General features: G+C 38.0%; 2 protein-coding genes across 6 annotated transcripts; both read left to right on the forward strand.

The window, feature by feature from the left end:
* Positions 1-528: 528 nt before the first annotated feature.
* Positions 529-15390, forward strand: LOC114372427 (WD repeat-containing protein 55-like). Of its 5 annotated transcripts, none has more exons than XM_028329968.1 (16): positions 529-654; positions 903-1009; positions 1407-1439; positions 1597-1661; positions 1786-1873; positions 1981-2053; positions 2630-2736; positions 10742-10784; positions 10880-10936; positions 11078-11154; positions 11304-11352; positions 11446-11492; positions 11609-11682; positions 11976-12031; positions 14784-14907; positions 15040-15390. In XM_028329968.1, the coding sequence occupies exons 2-16, from the start codon at positions 915-917 to the stop codon at positions 15108-15110; spliced, it is 1059 nt and encodes a 352-aa protein (XP_028185769.1). In that variant the 5' UTR covers positions 529-654; positions 903-914; the 3' UTR covers positions 15111-15390. The 5 variants fall into 5 exon arrangements, with proteins under 5 accessions (XP_028185769.1, XP_028185768.1, XP_028185772.1 ...); XM_028329967.1 differs by having other exon boundaries at positions 537-716; XM_028329969.1 differs by having other exon boundaries at positions 552-716; positions 908-1009.
* A 2130-nt stretch (positions 15391-17520) lies between these two features.
* LOC114371010 (protein NDR1-like) lies at positions 17521-18451 on the forward strand. The gene has a single exon (XM_028328411.1). It carries the CDS (start codon positions 17649-17651, stop codon positions 18225-18227), a length of 579 nt encoding a protein of 192 aa, XP_028184212.1. The 5' UTR covers positions 17521-17648; the 3' UTR covers positions 18228-18451.
* The last annotated feature ends 960 nt before the right edge of the window (positions 18452-19411 follow it).

Genomic DNA, 19411 nt, shown 5'->3' on the forward strand with positions numbered 1-19411 from the left:
TTCTACTTACAAATATTTAACTTAGATAAAATCTAAAAAAGTTTTATTTTATATCTTTGTTGTCGGTTAAGTAATGACATTATATTATGTTAGCTTAGCTTACATATAATCACTTAATAGATGATGTGATATCTTGTTAGCTTATCACTACATTAGTTAATAGCAAATAAATTTTTTTAAATATTAGAGATCAAAGGCAAAAAAAAAACTATTAAGGAGAAAAAATAGATTTTTTAATCTATTAGAGAATAAATATAAAATTATTTAATTTGTCAGAGATTAAAATAAAATATCAAAGATTAAAAGTAAAAATATTATTTTATTAGATTTTTAATGCAAAATAAAATTTTATTAGGAAATAACTACACAAATTAAATATTTATTAAAAATAAAAATATATTTAAATCTATTTTAAAAGTAAAAAAATGTTGCTATTGTGATGATTTCACTGCAATTTTGTATTCCACATGATTTTTTTTACCACCAAATCAAACAAATCATTAAACCATTTTCTCAAAGATGGGTCAACCCACGGGGGCTTTATTTTTACGGTTGATCCAATTTGCCAATGCTACGTCTGCACCGCGTTTAGGGTTTAGGGTTTTTGCACTCTCAGCCCATTCGACAAGCGATTACAGCTTCCCGTAGTTGACGGTATCACTCTAAATTAGAATCAAGAAAATTCACTGAAACATCAAAGCATAGTCTTGGCTTAGGTAGTCACGCACGTGTTCTGTTTCATCTTCTTCTTCTTTCAATTCTTTTTGTGAGTGTTTTGAAAGAAGAAGGAACGAATTTCTTTTAAGATAATTTTTTAAGTTTCAAAGATTCTATCTTCCCAGCTTGCTTCATACCTTTTACCCCTTATATATATATAAATATATATATGCTTTGCATTGCAGAACAGGTGAAGAATGGAGATAAGTTTGGGGAAACTCGCATTTGACATTGATTTTCATCCCTCGGATAATCTCGTTGCTGCCGGTCTAATTACCGGTGACCTTCACCTGTATGTTGCTTTGGATTGGAACCACAGCTCGCACGGATTTTATTTTAAGGGTAAAATGTGTTTTTGGTCCCTCAATTTTTGGTCAAATTGGTTTTAGTTCCTATACTTTAAAGACAATGATTTTGGTCCTAATACTTTTTAAGATAATTGTGAACTCTGTTAACTTTGCCCCTCTCTCTAGTATCCTATGTTCCATAAATAAAGACGGATGAAATTCACCAATTGTTGAAAATACATTCACCAAAATCATTATTTTTAAAGTTTATAGGGACTAGAGTCCAATTTTGATTGAAAATTGTGGGACCTAAAATACATTTTATGTTTTATTTAGTTGTTATTATTATTTGTACCTTTTTGTATTTAAGGTAATGATTATACTGAATTGTGTGCGCTGCAGATACCGTTATACTCCTGATAGCACCCCTGTGAGGTATATATTCTGAACCTTTTTGTTTGTGAAATTGTTGGATACGTGAAACTCACATGAATGTTGACTTTACTTTGTTTGCTGAGTGTTGGTTGTTGATTGGTATTTGCTGCTAATTTGTAATCCTGTGTTGCAATTATTGTTTTGGTTTTTGTTTCAGGATGTTGGAAGTTCATGCTCACACTGAGTCCTGCAGGGCTGCTCGATTCATCAATGGTGGACGTGGTAAAGCACTTTATTTTGTATATTATGTTTATGGTTTCATTTAGATGAGTTTGAACTTAAAATGTTTATGGTTTCATTTGGATGAGTTTGAACTTAAATGTTTATTGCTATGTTTGTGTTTTAGCGATCTTGACAGGTTCTCCTGATTGCTCGATACTTGCTACGGATGTGGAAACTGGATCTACAATTGCTCGTCTTGATGATGCTCATGAGTGAGTGGATTTGCCGCAGTTACAGCTTTGTCATAATCTGGGTTACAGAAGAATCACAAGTATCCTCATTGCTTTAGAATTTGTTTGTGTTTTTTGTTGTAATGCAGGGCTGCAGTAAATAGATTGATAAACTTGACTGAGTCAACTGTTGCCTCAGGAGATGATGAAGGTTGTATAAAGGTAACTTTTTTTTTAAGTTCAAATTATTAGCATTTGTATTTGCTCTGAATTCCAGATTATGTTAGGATCTGCATTGATAAATTCTGACATAGATATTCAGTGATTTTTATGATAGTGGATGGTCATAATAGGTTGCTCATTTGTTTTAAAATTTCACAATCTTTGCCCAGCCTATAAATTAATGAAAGCTTAATTAGTCATTCCGACATGACTCATTTGAAAGTGCTATACTCCTAGCAAGCTCAGAAAATATAGTGTCAAACGGTCACTTTCTCATTCTCATCTCACGTATATCTGGAACACAATAACAGTTATTGCAATCAATTCATCTATAATCCCTTTTCCAATGAGAACCATTCCCTGTTTGAATATTGTTTCGTTTATCCTTCTTTTATTTTTTTTCTTCCTTTTCGTCATACATTTTTACTTTTATGTCATCTTTTTGTCATTATTATACTTACAGCCACCCACCATTACTTTTCTGAAGATGGTTGCAATATTGATGCTTTAGAGTTATGGGAAGGCCAGGTGATAGTGCTTTCTCAATGCTTTTTATTTAGCTCTTTCTTCTTGTAGGTATGGGATACCAGAGAGCGTTCTTGTTGCAATTCTTTTAATGCTCATGAAGATTACATTTCAGACATGACTTTCGTTTCTGATGCAATGAAACTGTTGGCTACAAGGTAGCTAATTCTCTAACTTCACCTGCCCCAAAATACCAATGGATAGAAAAGAATTACTTAGTTATCACTAGGTAGTGATTATAAAGATTTTTTTTTTATAACTTTTTTGTGGAGAGGGATGCCATATCAATTTATAATTGATTTGTAATTATAAAAAGCACGATCTGTGTGTTCTCTTACAAATTCATACTTGCATTTAATTAAGATACTATAAGTACAAGATAATCATATATTTCATATTTGAAATTCTTATAGCATTTTTTTGCCTGCAAGTTATTTCTGTATTGATTTATGTTTAATGATAGTAACTTGTTGTGGCTAATAGTAACATGCTGTAGAAATTTTATTAGGGAATTTATGTCCGTTCCTTCACATATGCGGGTTGGATTTTATGAATAAATATGCTTATTTCATATTTGAACTGTTCTGCAATTAGTATTAGCATGTCCAAACCTGGGCTTTAATTTATTACCCTGCCCCCCCCCCCCCCTTTTTATATCCTTGAATAATAACCTTAGTGCTTACCAGTGACAGAGTGACAATTACTAGTTATGATTACTCAGAGGATTTTGTGAGATGAGAGAGAGGGATAGAGAGAGAGAGAGGGATAGGGAGAGTGAGAGAGAGAGGGAGAGACACAGAGAGAGACAGACAGAATGGTAGAGTGAGAAGGAGAGGGAGATGGAGTGACACTGAAAAAACGAGGGGGAGTGACAGAACCTTAACAGGTCATCCAAGGACATGGAGGAGTTAGGAACAAAATGTCAAAACCGAGGTTCGTAAACACTACAATGAGGTTGGTGGGAATAGTCTACGTGACGACAAAGGGGAATGGTCTACGGTGGTCAGAAGAAAGGTAGCTAAGGAAAACAAGAAGGCACCAGTAGAGGAGAGACAAACGCCCATTCGCGAGGCACGAGATAACTCAACTCATCATCACTTCAACTGGAGGAATAAGGGGGATATTACTTCTTATTACTTCACCCATTTCCCTGAAGAAGCAAATGAAGAGCTGCTCTGGAAACATTTCAAATGTTGGGGTGACATGTGTGAAGTCTTCATCGCCAAACGCTGTAATAAGGAGGGTAGAAGGTATGGATTTGTGCGGTTTAAGGGAGTCTCAGACGCAAGAGATTTGGAGGTGAAGCTGGATAACATATTCATTAATGATTATAAGCTGTTTGTCAACTTGCCTCGGTTTGCAAGAACAACAAGGACTCAACAGCCGAAACAGAAAGGTAACCTCGGGGGGAAGTCAAATGAGGAGTTATACAAACCTCGAGTAGAAACCATTACACCACCTCGGAGAACATACGCTGAAGCCACGACCAAGGGAGCTGCTCCAGGTGTCAACATGAGAGGTAAGGCGGCAACACACACCATTTCGATCACACCTATCAAAGACAGGGGCTACTGGTGTAAGGATGGTTGGGTAGGGAAGTTGAAGAAGGTTATGGCGGTGGAGAGTATAGAGGATCGAGTAGCATGGGACTTAGGATATAATATCTGTACTAAGTTCCTCGGCGATGATATGATCCTCCTTATGGGGTTGTCAGAGGAAAAAGCGCATCACATCATCCAAACGGAGAAGAACAATGGAAGTTCATTGTTCTATTCTCTGGAGAGGTGGAGGCCGGGATGCAGGCCACATAATAGGGTCGTTTGGCTGCAAGTATGGGGATTCCCGATAGAGGTGTGGGGCATGGACCACTTTAGGAAAGCCGCTTCCTTCATCGGCGACGTTATCGAACTAGATGACGATACCGAGGACCGACGCAGACTGGACCGAGCCTGTCTACTGGTTCGAATTCCTCTCCCGCTGTCGATATCGAAGGAGATCACCGTTCGCGCCGGTGAGCTTGACTACCAGGTCTGGTTCGTGGAGGAGACAGGGATTGGCGACGTGGTGAACCAGAAGAGCAGCTCTCTGTCCGACGTCTGGTCAGATGAGGTCACGTCGGAGGACGGAGGTATCGCCGGAGATGACGACGATGACATCGACGGTTCTTCCTCGTACTCGCTGGAGCTGCCATCCTCGAACCCGGAATCCCCTCGAAACCACCAGGTAGAAGGCGAATCCAATGGTCATTGCGGACACAGACTGCTGGGTAAAACCCATTCTGATGAAGATCACAGAGATGAGACAGAGACTAGAAAGGAGGGAACCCAGGGCCCTTTTACGGCAAACATTGACCCTGGAATCAGAGAAGCAGAAACGAAAGCAGGGATTGCCTTACCTAAAGAGCCAATTGAGCACAGGTCTCAAGCTGACTCTCGAAAGAAGGGGAATCATTCTAAAGGCAAAAATTTGAACGGTGGAGTAAAAGCATTTGGAGATCAGCCCCCTTATGGGGTATACGTGGAAGACACACTGCTATTGGAACCCCACACACACTTGCACCCCCTACAGACCCAATCAGGTATTGGGCCAAGTGATAGCTTGGGCCCATTGTGGAAAAATGAAGAGAGTAATAAGGATGGCCACACTTCTGTAGCCCAAACCCCTAATGACAAGCCCGAAAAATACTCCAAAGTCTACAAAAGACATAGAGTTTCTCACTCCAAAGCCCCCCAGCTTGAACCCGTGGCAGAAGAACCTCAAGGGCTAGAAGGAGTCAAAGACATGCCCATCACAACTGATATTCAGAATCAAAGTAAAACCCACAAGCAATTGGAAGCAGAAGGGAAATTAAAAAGCAAAATTGTTTGCAACAATCAGGTGTTGGAAGAGGCCCAGCAATTATGGGACTTGGGGACACATATGGGCTTGGAAGTAGACAAATGTCACTCTGATTTTATTCAAAGTTTTGCAGATACGGAGGCCAGGGACAGAAATGAAGCTATGGAGTTGGGAGAGAGGAAAACTTATAGATGAATATTCTCTCCTACAATATTAGAGGGCTAGGTAGAGGCATTAAATGGGCCTCTATTAGGAAACTGGTTGGGAAGCATAAAGTGGATGCTCTGTGCTTGCAAGAAACAAAAAGGGATTCTCTTTCTAAGGCAGATTGTCAGGTTTTATGGGGCTATCCAGATGTTGCATGGGAATGGCAACCTGCTGAGAATACTGTTGGGGGGCTGCTGTGTATTTGGGATAATAACAACTTCCAGGTTGATCTCAGAATCTCTGAAAAAGGATTTATTATGTTGGGTGGGACTTGGTTGGCTGAGATGCAGAGAGTGGTTGTGGTCAATATCTATGCTCCTTGTGATATTGAAGGTAAAAGACAGCTGTGGCATAGCTTGAGTAGAAGGAAATCTCAAATTCAGGATGAATGTTGGTGTCTGGTAGGGGATTTCAATTGTGTTAGGAATCCCTCTGAAAGATTGGGAAGCAACCGCAGCAATTCAGATAATGGCCTAATATCTGAATTCAATGATTGGCTTGCTGCAATGGAGGTTGATGATATTCCTTGTGTGGGTAAACCCTTTACTTGGGTTAGGCCTAATGGTTCCTGCAAAAGCAAACTGGACAGAGTGTGTGTTTCTGATGGCTGGTTGTCCAAATGGTCTGACAACTCCCAATTTAACCTTGAGAGGAATTACTCTGACCACTGTCCTATTATCATGCACTCTAAATGTATTGATTGGGGCCCTAAACCTTTTAAGGTTTATGATGGATGGTTAATGAACAAGCAATTTCAGAAGGTAGTGAGGGATTGTTGGTTAGATTATCAACCTATGGGGTGGGGTGGTTATGCTTTAAAATGCAAGCTTCAACATCTTAAACAGAGGCTGAAAATCTGGAGTAAAGACAACATAGGAGACCTGTGCAGCAAAGTCAAACAGCTTCAACAGAAACTAAATGACTTGGAGAATTCTATGCCAGCTCAACCTTCTGAACAACAAGTCAAGGAGCTCAAGAAAACCCAAGCTGACCTTTGGGAAAAAGCTACTATGCAGGAGTCTATTGTGAGGCAGAAATCAAGATGCAGATGGATCAAAGAGGGGGACAGCAACACATCCTATTTTCATACAGTTATTAATTTGAGGAGGAGGAGAAATGCTTTGAGGGGGATGCAGATTGGTGACACTTGGGTGGAAAATCCTAACATTATAAAGGCTGAAATCCTTCATCATTTTCAAAACAGGTTCAATGAGCCTCACTTGAGCAAACCTAACCTGGATGGGGTTTCATTTAAAAGTCTGACTTCTACTCAGAGAGAAATTATGATTGAACCTTTTAAAGAGGAAGAGATAAGGTGTGCTGTGTGGGCCTGTGGCAATGACAAAAGCCCAGGGTCAGATGGTTTTAATTTCATATTTATTAAGCACTTTTGGAAGGAATTGAAGCCTGAATTCCTAAGTTTTATAGCAGAATTCCATGTGAATACTTCTTATCCCTAAGATTAAGGACCCTCAATCCTTCAATGATTTCAGACCCATTTCCCTCATTGGATGTGTCTACAAAATCATTGCTAAACTTCTGGCTAATAGGCTCAGCAAGGTCATGAACCACCTCATTGATGAAAGGCAAACAGCCTTTGTGAAGGGTAGACAGCTGCTCCATGGTGTTTTAATTGCCAATGAGGTGGTTGAGGAGGCTAGGAGGTCTAAGAGGCCTTGCATGGTGTTCAAAGTGGACTTTGAAAAAGCTTACGACTCAGTGTCTTGGCAATTTCTGTTTTATATGATGAAGGCTGAAATCCTTCATCATTTTCAAAACAGGTTCAATGAGCCTCACTTGAGCAAACCTAACCTGGATGGGGTTTCATTTAAAAGTCTGACTTCTACTCAGAGAGAAATTATGATTGAACCTTTTAAAGAGGAAGAGATAAGGTGTGCTGTGTGGGCCTGTGGCAATGACAAAAGCCCAGGGCCAGATGGTTTTAATTTCATATTTATTAAGCACTTTTGGAAGGAATTGAAGCCTGAATTTCTAAGATTTATAGCAGAATTCCATGTGAATACTTCTTATCCCTAAGATTAAGGACCCTCAATCCTTCAATGATTTCAGACCCATTTCCCTCATTGGATGTGTCTACAAAATCATTGCTAAACTTCTGGCTAATAGGCTCAGCAAGGTCATGAACCACCTCATTGATGAAAGGCAAACAGCCTTTGTGAAGGGTAGACAGCTGCTCCATGGTGTTTTAATTGCCAATGAGGTGGTTGAGGAGGCTAGGAGGTCTAAGAGGCCTTGCATGGTGTTCAAAGTGGACTTTGAAAAAGCTTACGACTCAGTGTCTTGGCAATTTCTGTTTTATATGATGGGAAGAATGGGGTTCCATGATAGATGGATTGGTTGGATTAAGGGGTGCCTCACATCAGCCTCTATATCTATTCTTGTGAATGGAAGCCCTACCTCTGAATTTAAGCCTCAAAGAGGCTTGAGACAAGGGGACCCTTTGGCCCCCTTATTGTTTGTCTTGGTGGCTGAAGGCTTGACAGGAATGATGAGGGAAGCTTCAATCAAAAACTGCTTTCAAAGCTTCTTGGTGGGGAAGCATAAGATCCCAGTGAACATCCTCCAATTTGCTGATGATAGTAGGGCATCTATGTGGTGATGTGCAAGAGGAGGTGGGGCATCTATTTTTCAATTGCAAGAAGATAGTAGGGCTTTGGTGGGAGTCCATGAGTTGGATTCAGGCTAAGGGACCTCTAGCAGTCTCTCCAGTGGACCATTTTCTTCAGTTTTGTGATGGTTTTGGAGCTGTGAGAAATCATAGTACTTGCTGTGGATGGTGGGTTGCGTTGACAAGTACTATATGGAAGCATAGGAACTTCCTCATTTTCCAGAACAAACCTTTTGAGCCACAGAAGGTCATGGAAGATGCTATGTTCTCAATATGGTCTTGGTTAAAGGCTAGACAAAAAGGTTACAACATCAGTTTTAACCATTGGTCTTCCAACATCTCGGATTCCTTTGGTTAAACCTGTATGGGATAACCTTTTTAGGTGGGGTAGCTTGGGCTTTTTGGAGGGCAGCACCACTGGTGCCTTGTATTTCCTATATCCAGTACCACTTGTACTGTTTTTGCATATATTAATATATATCTAATTTTGCCTTCCAAAAAAAAAAACTATCTTTTTTGGAGAAGCTTCTATGGATAATGTCAAAGCTGTGAAGGCCATTCTTAGAAGCTATGAGATGGTTTCAGGCTTGAGAATTAACTTTGCCAAGAGCCACTTTGGAGCAATTGGCCAATCTGAAGAATGGTGTTGTTCTGCTGCTGATTACCTTAATTGTGCCATGCTTCAATTCCCCTTTTGCTACCTAGGGTTGCCTATAGGCATTAATCCGAGAAGAAAGATGGTGTGGGAGCCTATCATTAGAAAGTTTGAGGCTAGGTTGAACAAGTGGAACCAAAGGAGCATCTCTATGGCTGGAAGAATCACCCTTATCAATGTTGTTTTAACAGCATTACCCTTGTTTTACTTGTCTTTTTACAGGGCTCCCTCAGCAGTGATTAATAGATTAAATGCTATTCAAAGACATTTTCTTTGGGGTGGCAATTCTGAAGGAAAGAAGATTGCTTGGATAACTTGGAGTCATGTATGTTCATCTAGAGAAAGGGGAGGCTTGGGTATTAAAGATATCAAGGCCCTCAACAATGCTCTTTTAATTAAATGGAAATGGTTGATGTTCCAACAAAGTGATCAGCTATGGAGCCGTATTTTGAATTCTAAATACAGAGGCTGGAGAGGCTTGGAAGGGGGGCCACCAAAGCCTAACTTCTCTCATTGGTGGTCTGACTTGAGATCCATTAACCAGCATGGGTGTATGGCTGAGGTTTCTAAGCAGTTTATTTGGAGGCTGGGAAGAGGCGATCAAATTCTGTTATGGGAGGACTATTAGATGGATGGGGGGATAGCTCTTAAAGATAAATATTCAGAACTATATCGTATTTCCTTGCAAAAACAGCATACAGTAGCAGAGATGGGATCTTTCTGTGAATCGGGGTGGGAATGGAAATTCTCTTGGAGGCGCAATCTGTTTGACAATGAAATGGGGATAGCCTCAGATTTTATTGACCAGACTGCTGTCATCAATTTAAATGTTTTGTCAAAGGATAGTTGGGTGTGGGGAGCTGCTTCTAATGGGATATTCTCTTCTAAATCTGCTTATCTTTGCATTAAAGCTGAGCAGTCTTCTGAAGATCATCAGCTTGGTTTCTGCCAGCTGTGGGATACTAAAATTCCTCCTAGAGCCTTAACCTTCGCGTGGAGATTGCTTTGGGATAGGCTTCCTACTAAGGAGAACCTATCCAGGAGACATGTTGATCTTGTCAATGACTTATGCCCCTTCTGTCAAAGCAATTCTGAATCTGCTTCCCATCTGTTTTTCACTTGTCAAAAAGTTCTGCCTTTGTGGTGGGAATTTAACACCTGGGTTAAGGAGGATAGAGCTCTTCACTGCAGGTCCATGGATCATTTCCTTCAGCACTCTTCCATAGCAGGTTCGAAGGCTTCGAATACAAGAAGGAAAATTTGGTGGATAGCAGCTACAAGGTCCATATGGAAGCTTCGAAATGATGTGATCTTTCATAATCAGCCTTTCCACATTTCTAAGTTAGTGGATAACACTAACTTCCTCACTTGGTCCTGGCTGAGGGGGTGGGAAAAGGACTTCAATGTCCCTTTTCATCAATGGTCCTCAGCCATGCCTATGGCCTTTATTTAGTTTGTGGTCTGCTGGGTTAAGGGTTATGGGGGTTGCTTGTAGGGCATTTGTGTTCTGTATTTTTGATTTCATGTTCCTGGAGACATAATCTCCTTCTTATCATGTAGTACCCCTGGTATTATTATTTGATCAATATATATATTATCTTTGCAGTTCAAAAAAAAAAAAAAACCAGTGACAGTTACTTAAAACTGTTTTTCACATTTTAACAGTGTTGTTTTCATTGATTATGAAAAATTATTTTCTAATTTGCTGTTAATAATTGAATTTCCTTGGAATATGTTTGATGAATATTATAACAATTTGTTTTTCAAATTCTACTTTCCCTGCATATCAATATAGTCTAAATTCTTTTTTCCCCTTAAATTTTCTTTTGTTAAGTGGAGATGGGACACTGTCTGTTTGCAATCTTCGAAGAAATAAAGTAAGCTGTATATCTGTGTTTTTTGGTTCCTTTTAAAACATAAACGTTATTCATTGCATTTGATTTTAACTCATCTTTTCCTGATTTATTGACAGGTGCAAGCTCAATCTGAATTTTCTGAAGATGAGCTATTGTCTGTGGTTTTAATGAAGGTATCATGGTCCAAGCTGATGACTTTGCAGGATTTTTTTTATAAAAAAATTCTATGTAAAAGAGCTATAACAAAAAGAACTTAATTGAAACCTAAAATGATGACATGGCTGATGCCTACGTATTTTTGGCTGGTTGACCAGAATGGTAGGAAAGTTGTATGCGGATCACAAACTGGAGTCATTCTATTGTATTCATGGGGATGCTTCAAGGATTGTAGGTATATAATGTGGAACATATCAGACTTACATGATAGAAATTATTTTGTTTCTGGAGGAGAGTTTTGGAGACATTAATGATGTTCTCATTCTCTTGTATTTCTTATTTACCTATTCAACTGATGTTCTAACTAATTTGCTTCAATTCCAGCGATCGATTTACTGATCTCTCTTCTAACTCTATTGATGCTATGTTGAAGGTGAATCAATAACATAACATGATTATTTCAGCTTCAGTAGACTTTTCTTACCAATCTTAGGACTTGTATTAAACGTTGGTTTTTTAATCTTAGCTTGATGAAGATAGGATTATTACTGGATCAGAGAATGGGATTATCAAGTGAGTCTTTCTATGTTTGATAGCATTTTTCCTCTTGTTTGAATCACATTTGAATCTTTATTTCTTTTGTTTTGTTCTGTTTCATTTATATTAATGTGTTCTTTTTTAATGTTCAGCCTGGTTGGGATATTACCTAACAGAGTCATCCAGCCAATTGCAGAACACTCAGAGTATCCTGTTGAGTGTCTTGGTAACATACAGTCTCTTCCTCTTAGCATTTAATGTTGACCGGTTCAGTCTGCATGTGGACTCTACTGTTTCATGCCCCAATTTTCTCCTGTAGTTTTCCTGTCTCTTAGCATGATTTTTGTAGTTGTTGTCTTAGTGAGATGATTTTGGGATTCATCTGAGTGTGATCTTTTTTTCCAGTTTTCAGCCTCATTATTGTGTGCTCGAGCACTAGGATGCATTATTGTTTGTTTTGACGTCTTTTTCTTATTCCTAGCTTCTAGTAAGCTTCACTTTGGTTTCTTGGTCTTGTAGCATTCTCCCATGATAAAAAGTTCCTTGGAAGCATTGCCCATGATCAAATGTTAAAGGTACTTTTCAAATGTTATAGGAATTGTTTACCCTGATTTTTGGCACATTTATATTAGATGCTTACTATCATGATTGTAAATGTAAACCCCCATCTGATCATCATATCGGGGTCATAACTTTGTTATCAAGAACTATAGGCCTTAAATAGGTCAAATTAAAAATTTGGTCCTTACCCCTTACTATTTCGTTTCAGTCCCTTTATGAAAAACCCTACATTGTAGTTCCTACGTCAAAAAAATGTTTATAAATTGATTCTTATTGTTTGTCAAAGTTATAACGGCATTAGATTTGGTCCCTATTGCTGACATCATTTTTCCGGTTTAGTCCCTACATGAATGAATTTTACACTTCATTGTACATAAAAAAAATACATTTTGGTCCCTACACCTAACATATCATTTTTGTTTTGGTCCCTATATGAAAAAAAAAAAATTCTAATACTGCTATTCTTCGGTAAATGTTTAGCACTATTTTGTAAACAGTTTTTCATGTAGGGACCAAAATGTAGACTTTGTTTTTATGTAGGAATTAAAACAAAAAACAGTGTCAGATATACAGGCTATATAATTTAACCCTTTTAATATAAAGGGTATTCTAAGTGGTTAGAATTTTAAGTAAATATTTTCCACTGGAGTGCTTGAATTGCTTAATTGGGATGGATATTTGTCACCAAGAAGGGGACCATGGTAGTCAAAATCGCAATCTGTCTCGTAAGATCATATGAGTTCACGATCTTCTTTCCCATTTCCAAGTTTGTGAGTGCTGAAAATTGCATTTTTGCTGTATTGTCGAAGATCGCCATTGAAGATTGATGATCAATAGGCGTGACACTCTTCTTTGATTTGGTGTTTGGCTTTTCTGCCAGCCTGGTTTGCGACCCGGTATAATAATCCATGGTCCAAAAAACCCTAGCCCACACTTTTTCTGCTTCTCTCTGTTGTAAAAATAACTGTGCCCCCTTTCCCCTTAACCATGCCCCCTTTTCCCCAAAATTGAAAATTTACAATGCCCTAAAAACCCTAAAATGAAAATTACACTCACCCACTAACCGCCCCCTTTTACCGCCTCACTAATTCAATAATTCTCTTTCCCTCATTACATCCACAAAAATCACTTGTTCCCTCATTCTTCCCTTCCATGATCCTTTCCTACCTATCATACTCCTATGTTCTCTTCATAGTTGTCAATAGCGGCTGTAGTGGCCGCTATAGCGGCGGGGCGGAGCGGAGCGGCACCCATCCGCGACGGACACGAGTGTAGAGGCGTGGTTTCGGGTCGCGGCTGGAGCGGCCGCTATCGTGGCGGAGCGTGGTGGAGCGGTGCGGGTTGCGGAGCTGTTTTTCGCGCCGCTACTTCGAAGCACTGGTGGTTCTGTTCTATGTTGCTTTGTTCTTCCCAGAGAGAGAGAGAGAGGTTAGAGAGAGAGAGGGAGGGAGGGAGGGAGGGCGAGAGAGAGAGAAGGCTCTGTGTTGCGGCGCAGTTTTAATATACCATTAGGGGATTCAGAAAAAAAACATATATACCACTAGGGTTGGCTTACGTAGAGGCAAACAATATTAAAAAATAATAATAATGTTAATAATTAAATAATATAGAAATAATATTAAATAAATATAATAATATCATAATTTTATAATATTAAAAACTTCGTACCCCATTGCCCAAAGGCTCTTCGCTATGCGAAGGTATGGGGGAGGAATATTGTACGCAGCCTTACCCTTGCATATGCAAAGAGGCTGTTTCCGGATTCGAACCCATGACCAACAAGTCACCAAGGCACAACTTTACCGCTGCACCAGGGCTCGCCCTCAATATAGAAATAATATTAAATAAATATAATAATATCAATTTTATATTATTAAAAACTTATGTATATATATATATATTTATATTTTTGTTTTCGAACATATATATTATTTATTATTTAACATATATAAAAAAAACATTAGAATAGCGGTCATCCTGCTATCCGCTATCCCGCTATCCCACTTTTGGGGTCGGCCGCTGCGCCGGTATTGACAACTATGGTTCTCTTTCACTTTCACTCAACATGACTCTCCCCAGTTCCCTCTTTTCTTTTTCAGTTTCAGCACTCATTCTCATTTCCTTCTGCACTCTCTCTCATCTCTTCGGTACTTTTTTTTGCTTATGATGTTGAATTGATTTTTAATTATGTCTTTCAAGTGTCATTCTGATTTATGTTACTTTATGTATGCACATATATATGATTATATGTGCATATATATGAATTTCTTAATTTTTTTAGGATCTTACGATCCCCTGATTTACAATCCATACTTCCCTTCCCGATCTCGAGTAAAATCTCGATTTTGACTACCATGAAGGGGACAAATGACGAATGATGATATGCAATGAAGCTTGAGTGTTGGTCTAGTTGTACGGCTCAAAATTATGTGCTTATGATGATGGTTGCATGCCATATGTTAAATATTTTTATAAGTACGATGGGATTGCGTAGGTTACAGTTTATGATACGTAAATATAGAAGTTAAATCAGTTAGTATGGTCTCTAGAGCTTTTATACTTTACCATACTGGTTAGGTGAGTTTGCAATGATTTAGCTTAACATATGGTCTGTCAATCTGAGGTGTCTTGATTAATAATGAAGGGTGGGTCACTGTTAAAAATGTGAACCATTGGTTGCGTGTGTCTTCCTATGCAAGTATGTCTATATATTTTTTATACTAACAAATTAGTTGTCTGAACATCCAACATTTTCTTTTCATGCAGCTATGGGACTTGGATAATATTCTACAAGGCTCAGGAAACACACAAAGAACTGAAGCTGGAGGAGCTGTTGACAGTGACGATGATGAGATGGATCTAGATGATGATCCTTCAAAGATTAATAAAGGTGAGATATGATTTGTGATATATGTGAATGTTATAGAATGTCCATCACAAATGAGAGTATAGACATGGTATGGTTATTGGAAGGCTATATGTGCATCATATGTTGTGCTTAAATGTGTTGACAACATTTCAGGGAACAAGAGAAAGAATGCAAATAATGGGAACGCCCTAGGTGGTTCGAACAACTTCTTTGCAGATTTGTAGGAGGTTTGAATGCATCTCTGCTCAAATGTGTTGATCACCCAATTAGAACACTTGCGTGATTTTCTAATCAATATTAAGTTGAAGGCGCCCCTTCCAAAAATTGATATATACATTGAACCGTGTCCAGATGATGGCTTTTTTGTGCGTTATATTGGTACAAGGATGCAATTTTTTTTCTTCAATATATGAAGTAATTCATTATGTTAAATTATGAAATACCGTGACCATTTTATTGTGGTTTCCTATTATATATTTTTGTGTTGTTTAATTGAAGTTCCAATTTCAAAGTCCTTTAAACGTAATATTTGTTGAGTTGCCTTAGAGTGGGTTATCCTATGGGATAACTAGTTGTAGATTGTAATTTAAGCAGGGTGGCTGTGATCAACTGTAATGGAACTCCAATAACCCGTAACCAAAGAGATTGTATTGGTATTGACAATATTTCCTGCTATATACAGTATAAGTAGTAAGGTTTGAAATAAAACTATAAACACGCACATATAAAAAACATTAATTATCATTCTAATGAGCAATTAATCCTACAACTAAGATTATATATATTACAATACAAGTTGGATGGGCTAAAAGGTGGATAGATACACATGTTTCAATCAGAACATAATTTGTATTTGGGAAGCTAAGATGCATTAGAGCAAGACTAGTGAAAGCAAATAAAGAGCAGAATTGGGGAGGCTGGGTTGGATTCTCAAGAAGTTCTGCTGAAGGTTAACTCTTAAAAAGGTCTAATCTAGAATAGAAAAATTTCATGGACCGAGAAAGCAAGTAATTACTGTAGTTGACCTTGACTTGTTATCCAACAAGGAGTTATTATCATAATTTTCATCAGAAGCCTCAGGATAGGAGTGACTTAGATAGAGGAAATAGTATTAATGACAACTTGACAATAGCTAGTCTTAGAAAAAAAAGTCATTAGTAAGAATAGTGAGTATACTTTCAATCGACCCATTCAAAGCTTTATCTACCAAGAATTGGTGAACTCCTTAAAACTTACAACCAGTGTCTAAGACTACGTAGTTCAGGGTGAAACTGGGAGATGGCCACAAGAGATATTCTCAAGGTGCAGCATGTCTAGGCCTTACCATAACATACCTCCATCATGGAACTTGGAGGCGTAGCAATGTATTATTATGAATGTCTTGGTTGGAAACTCAGGGTGAAGTTAAACACGATTAAATGAAAAAAAAAAATCTACGGTTTTCAATTAGCTAGGGGAATTAATTACTTTAAGTAAATATATTAACGGATTAAATTGATTTTCCATATTAAATTCTTAATCTTTTTCTCTTACCTTTGTAGTTTAACTAATCATAAAGTGTTCCTTTGAAAATGTGTTGTTAACCAATGAAATGATAGTACGTTGCATTAATTGAAAACAGATTCTAGCATTTATTGTAGGTGGTGTAACATTAAAACCTAGCTGGTCGAAATGACGAAAATCACCATATCTCTCATTTTCACGGCTCTTTTACTTCCCTCTTCCATCGCATGCTGCTTGATGCCTCCTTCCTTTATCAATTTCTTTTGCCATTTTGAGAGTCTGATTGATTCTGAACTCAATTAAACACACAACTCCATAATAAGCAACCCTAATAACAACATTTCTGATACATACCTCTTTGCTTTAATTTCAAGTTGGGGTGAAAATGAGCCAAGTCAAGTCAAGTTTTATTAGGCTTGAGTAGGTAAGGCTTGGACGTCTTTGATTAATTAATTATTTTAAAACCTAGTGAAATATTAACTAAAAAAAGAAACTTATAAAATTTCGTATAAGTAATGTACAAATCCAAAAATAATTAATAAACAAAATCATGTTGAATTCAAGTCGTTAAAGCACAAAGTATATTAAAAGAAAATAAAAAGAGCATAATATTAAAAAACGTATGGATTAGAGATGATTTGCAGAAAATGAATTTTATTCTACGTGAACAATGTGCATGAACACTAATAAAAAGTGGAATTCTAAAATTCTAGAATTATTCTCCTCTCTGGAAAAAAACTCCCTAAATTAAAACCTTAGTGTTATTATATAGGTCCTCAGTCACAAAGCTTACAAATTTATTTTAAGTCCAAGCTCATAAACGGAATAAAATAAAATCTGGACAAGATAAGATGAGATGAAATAAAATCTGGACAAAATAAAATCTAGATAAAATAAAATCTAAATAAAATAAAATCTAGATAGAATAAAATCTGGATAAGATAAGATTTGATAAAATAAAATTATTTATTATTATTAGTTAAACAAGCCGGCTTGTTAAGCTTAACAAATTTTTTTTATGGTTTGAACTTGACATTTTTATCTAAAAATGTTTTTTAAAAAGCTTGAACTTGACCTTTATAGTAAACAAGTTGAGCCGAGCCTTACATAGGCCGAGCGGAAGACCCTCGACAAGTTGCTCACCGTGACTCTGAGCGTCTTTTTGCGTCGTCTCTCGCATATTCCGGCCACCATACGTAGATGGCAGCGTCTAGTTCCTCCGTCGCGTGCTGGTGCTGTTGCATCTTTATAATAACCATATGTGGCAGACTCTCCTAGTGAAACAACCGAGGTTATACATTGACTACATTTACGTTCCTGCCCTCAACAAGTCGCTTCATTCCGCACTCAACAACACTGTCTTCTTTACCCTCAAGCTGGTGAACCGCAACATGGGCTGGGGAGTCCAATACGACAACGTCAACCTCTCCTCTGAGGCGTTTGTGGGCCCCGACTCCACGCGTCCACTCGGCAATGCCACCCTCGAGGGCTTCTACCAGGGCCGCTGGAGGGAGGGCCTCAAGCACGGGTCCTTCCTCGCTTCAGCCACCACTGGTAAACTCACCACCGTGCTGTCATTTTGGCGAGTTGATTTTGCCACGGCGGTGAAGTACAAGAAGGGGAAGTACAGGGTCTGGTACACACGGGACCGTTTGCAGGGAGGGGCAAATTTGGAAATTGACGATTCCCAGTTGATGGTAAACTGGAAACCGGTCAGGCTCGGTGACTCCCCGGTCGCCATAATCGCTTCTGGCTCACGCAAGCACTGTGAACTAAGCAATTCCGCGCATTGTGTTCTTGGATTGTCGCTCTCCTTAGTGGTGATTTTGTTTGTATAACGTGCGTGCGTGTTTGGTTTTCCGTTGAGAGAATCCTAAACGCGGTCGTTGAATAAAAGTTTTGAACTTCAACTTCTCACAAAATGTGTATGAGAGCGTGGCTGAGAATGTGTCTCATTAATCTAAAGTTAAACCAAACACACTCATATGTGTGGAATTAAACTAGTACAATGTTGACTTAGACTTATAAATCTTTATATATAGTTAGGTTTGTGTTATTTTAATTAGATGTGAATGTTATTGGAAGACTATGTGTGTATATATGTTGTGTTTAAATGTGTTGACAACTTTTAAGTGAATGCTATGAAATACTACTACAACGACCATTTTATTGTCGTTTCTTATTAAATATATTTTTGTGCTGTTTAATTGATTTTCCAATTTCAGATTCGTTTAAACTGTTTATGTCGTGACTACTCTCTAGAATAAAAGTGTTTTTATAAAATATTTCAAAATCTGTCACTTTGTTTTCGTCGAGGATGTAGGCCTTAGTTGGTATCACTAATGTACAAACATGTATTGGTTCTGGCTTATGAAAGGGAATGCATATTGTGGGTTCTGTTCTCATTTCGCAAAAAGCCTGGTTTTTTCTTACGATATGTGATTGTTTTGTACTGAAGTGCTGTTTTATACAAATATGTCAGGTTTCAGGAATTGTCTATGATGTGTGGTTTGACTGAGATTTTGGTTCTGAATGTAAGAAGCGTGTTCTGTACTTTGTTCAGGGAAGTTGAGGATGCTGGTTCAAGTTAGTCAATATGATGTTGAGCCTATTGTTTTGTTGATGGCTTGTTGATCTGCATATTTATTAATTGTTGTGGTAAGTGGCAACTCTTTTCTGTGAGTTGTGGTTTTAGTTTATGGTTTTTAATTTGTTAAGGAAGAATCAGAAGATCGTTTACAAGGAGTCATAGGGTGCAAGTAATATTCAATTTCATCTTGGTTGGATGGTTACCTGTCCAAAACTGATTGTTATTTAACCTATAAATGATGTGGTGATCCTAAATCATCTAATTAATAATTTCTTGACTAACAATGCTTATTAATAGTTCTGTTAAATGAGCATAAAAAACATTGTAAGCTATTTAATCTACGTTGTTGTCTTGGTGTCATCGAAAATTAGTAATTCTTTCTATCTGCACATGACTCAGAATCTTATCCTATTTTAATAACCCAATCTTACA

This window comes from Glycine soja, chromosome 10, assembly GCF_004193775.1.
Source record: "Glycine soja cultivar W05 chromosome 10, ASM419377v2, whole genome shotgun sequence".
Taxonomy (NCBI): domain Eukaryota; kingdom Viridiplantae; phylum Streptophyta; class Magnoliopsida; order Fabales; family Fabaceae; genus Glycine; species Glycine soja.